At 38.9% G+C, this 4,092-nt stretch overlaps 1 protein-coding gene across 1 annotated transcript in view; it reads left to right on the plus strand.

Annotated features, from left to right (window-relative positions):
• The window catches only part of LOC102261133 (poly [ADP-ribose] polymerase 14-like), a gene marked incomplete at its 3' end in the record, with an annotated part of 48,309 nt that overhangs the window by 35,644 nt on the left and 8,573 nt on the right, over positions 1-4,092 (plus strand). The window contains 1 exon segment of the mRNA XM_014528376.1: positions 3,873-4,022. Coding sequence (XP_014383862.1) covers positions 3,873-4,022 — 150 coding nt within the window.

A 4,092-nucleotide genomic window follows, 5' to 3' on the forward strand; every position in this document is an offset into this window, starting at 1 on the left:
TTTATTGTATCAGCCTTTTAGCCAAGATGTTACTTGGTACTTTTTGTTTTTTACCAACAAAATTATCTGTTGCTTGTTTACAAAATAGTGATGATTTTGGAGTGTCACTACCAGGCAAAGAAATGGAACTCATAAGTTCATTAAACCTAAAATACAGTCTCTTGCTCCAAAATGCACTACTCCACTAGCCATTCCTCTTTTGGTACAATTAAGAAGTTAAAAACTGAAGTGTTCTTGTGATTGTCTTTCTATTAGCACTATATTTTTAACAACTGACAACTTACTTGCTCTTACCGAATATGAAAGAAATATATATTCATTGTAGAAACTTTGAATAATGCAAAATGCATAAATTATTTTAGTCATATTTCATTCTAGTCTTCTTCTATATATATGTACTTTACAAAGTGGTGTCATAATAATATAATTAAAGTTAACCTTCTTTCATTTAATAGTGTAAAGTGAGTATTTCCCTATTCCATTAACTACTCTTTGAAAATGCAATTCCTAATGGCTGCTAAATATTTTAACACAGGGATATACTAAAATGTATTTAACAATTTCCTTATTGGATTTTAAACTGTTGTATTTTCTTCTTGATTTTAATAAAAAGCACTTTAATCAATATTTTTGTATTTATATCTTTGTTCCCATTTTTATAATTTTCATGGGATGCATTTGTAGAAATAATATATGTATTTTTATAGCTTTAAAAATATATAATGATAATAACAATACTTTGAGAATTGTGCTCTCATCAATATTTGTGCATGCATGATCATAAGCTGTGATGAATCAAATTTGTCTATCTACTAAGGATTGTAGTAATCAAAACTGTCTTTGTGTTTCCAGGCATTTTCAGATGAATTTGACAAAATAGCTAATGGAAATTTCATCAGTGACAAAATTGCCAAGACTCCGAATACACAAGGTTCAGTAAAGATATCATTTCATTTTTCCTAAATTTCTTTGTTTCTTTTTTTGTTTTTCTTTTTTGGGGTTCAGAAAAAATACTAAATTAAGAAATTATTTCTAGTTATTAAATGACTACTTAATGATAAGTGAAAGATGGCAATGATGATTTTTATGAAAAAAATCTATTTGTGAGAAAAGAGATATTAAATCATATTCCATACACCCGGGCATGCAAGACACTGGCCATGATTGACAATCTTGAGTGGAAGAGTAAGCAATCCAAGTTAGATAATCTGTACAGAGGGCTTTAAGTAGTGATGAGGCTAGTATTTCCTACGGATGATGTGACCTGTGTTTTTGGAAATAGACACATTTAAAGAGACAATACCAACCAAATGCTTCTTCTCTGTCAAATTTGCTGTTACATGCTTGGCTTTATCCTACTTCGAGTTTTCTGAGGCTTCTTGAATCTCAATATGTATGTCTTCCATCAAATTTGGGAATTTTTCAGTCATTTATTCAAATAGTTTTCATGCACTCGTCTCTCATCTCCTTTGGGGGCTCCAATAACATGAATGTTAGACCTTTTGATGGTGTCCTGCCAGTCCCTAAGGATCTGTTCTTTTTTTCCTTTTAATCTTTTTTTCTCTGTTTTTCAGATTGGATATTTTTTATTGATCTGCATCCAAGTTCACAGATTCATTTCTCTGTCTACTGCTGAGTCTATCCAATGAATCTTTAAAATTTCAGATATTGTATTTATAAGTGCTAAAATGTCCATTTGATTCTTAATTTATAATTTATATTTCTCTGCAGAGACTCCTATTTTTCCACTCATTCCAAATCATTTCCATTCATTCAAATATATTTACTTTGACCTCAGGGAGCATACTTATAGTAAATACTTTAAAGTCTTTGATAAGTCCCACATCTGGATCATCTTGACATAAGCATCTATATTGAGTATCTTTACCCTTGAGAACTGCTCACATTTTCTTGGTTCTTTGTATGACAAGTAGTTTTAGATAATAGGCTGGTTGTTTTTATTTTTATGTTGTGACACTTGGGTCTTGTTAAAAATCTCCTGGAAAATGGTAATTGTTTTAGCAGGCAGTCAGTCAGTTAAGTTTATCCTAACAGTCCTGTCTCACCTTCTATGGGCAGCGTTCCCATGTCACTTCAGTTCTCAGAGCCTTTGCTGTGCTGCTTGGGACGGCTCCCCCATGTGCAGCTCCTGGGTGGGCTTAGGATTTATTCCCGTTTGTCACAGAACTTGGGTCCACCTTCTCCAGCTACCCACTCACCAGAACTCCCCTCACACTCTTGGCTTGCAGGAGCCCGTTTTCTAGGCCTCTCCCCAGAGAGACAGTGTTCTCTTGGAGTTTAAGTTGCCTGTTCTGTTGCCGCATAACTTTGTGTGATCAGGGTTGACCTTGGGCAAAGTGGGAAGAGAGAAAGAGAGGGAAAAAAATAACAGGGATTTTCCCACACACAGCCATGTACACTTTTCAGACCACAAGGGCCCTATTCCCTGGATCTTCTGGATAGAAATACAGAACTCTAAGAGCTTTAACTCCCTGTGGTGCCACTATGGAGTTCTGCAACTGGGGTCACCTTGGGGATAGGGCCTGGATTAAAAAAAATGGGACTTGTATGCATGCATATAAGCATAAAGATGGACGCAGACAACAGGGGGTGAGGGTGAGGACAGGACTGGGAGGGTAGGGAGATAATGGGGGGATAAGGACACATTTGTAATATGTAATTAATTAATAAAAAATGTATATAATGTAAAAAAAAGACTATCAGGATAAGTAATATTTGATTCCAAAAAAATATTAAGTATATGTACACCCCCATTTTTCCAATGGAAGCTGTGCGAATTTCTAAATAAAGCTTAATTGGATCTCAAAAAAAAAAAAGAAGGAAAATAAGGAAGATTCCTGCCATACTCTTCAGCTCACAGGGCCCCCTTTTCTCAATCCTCTGGTCACAAAGACAGGGATCCTCTGAGAGTTTTGCTACCTGTGCTCATTGTGCAGTTCCAAATCTGGGGCCACCCTTGTGTCAAAGCTGGGAGAGAAAGGAGGAAAACTTCAAAACTTCCCCCTTTACAGGTTGCCTCTTCAGGTTTTGACTCCCCTCCCCAATCTGCCTGCTGTTGCTTACTTTTTAGTCCTCACTTACTAGATATTGTATTTGTCCCTTGTTTTAGTTGTAATCAGTTGGAGAGATAGGCTCTCATGGGCTGACTTCATCTTGGCCAGCACAAGAAGCCCACATTTGATATGTTTTAACTAAATATGTAAAAGGCTCAGTGACCATCTGACTGTCTGACTGGTAGCTATGACACACAATACCATTAGGGGGCAGACACTCAATGCAGGAGCTGCCAAGCTGCATTGACTTGTCAGTGGTGGTTCTCAGGTGACGCACCCCAGAACCAGAGAGGAGGGAGCCAGATTCTGGGTGTGCCACCCGAGAACTGCCCTGTCAAGATCTGGGACCCCTTGGGGGATGTGGGAGAGCTGGTTTTCGCCCATTCCCCGCAGGGCAGGCTGAGGGACCCCACCTACCGGAGGGACCCTGCTCACTCCGCAGATGCCCTTCAAGTCACAGTGCTGCCCCAGGTGCGGCCGGCCTGTAAGGGACCTTGGGAGGTTGCCTCCAGGATATGTCCAGCCCATCTCGCCCAGTCCCACCCCACCAGCCACCTTCTAATTAATTTCCTTTCAATGTGCACGAATCCGTGCACGGGGCACTAGTATTTTTTAATGCTTTTTCAGAAACAGACCGTCCTTTGGGCTAAGGGTCAGGACCATATTAAAGGCCAGAGATACGGGATTTGGGATGGAGAGGGAGAGAAGTACTGTATGGGAGGGCCACATGTGAGGAGCATGAGACTTAAGTCATTCTTGCTTTTGTTAACTTGATTATTAACCTCATTTTTTTCCCAGGTTTGTATGGGACTGTTACTAGCCCCACTTCAGGAGTGTACGAAATGAAAATTGGCCCCATCACCTTCCAGGTGGCCACTGGAGATATTGCTAAAGAAGCAGCAGATGTGATTGTGAATTCAACAACAAAGACATTTGATCACAAAGCAGGTACTTTACTTGTAGGACTTTTGCTACAGTAATGGTCACAGTAGATCCCTTGAAGGAGGGTTTCTATAAC

The sequence above is a fragment of the Myotis brandtii genome, unplaced genomic scaffold (assembly GCF_000412655.1).
Source record: "Myotis brandtii unplaced genomic scaffold, ASM41265v1 scaffold631, whole genome shotgun sequence".
Taxonomy (NCBI): domain Eukaryota; kingdom Metazoa; phylum Chordata; class Mammalia; order Chiroptera; family Vespertilionidae; genus Myotis; species Myotis brandtii.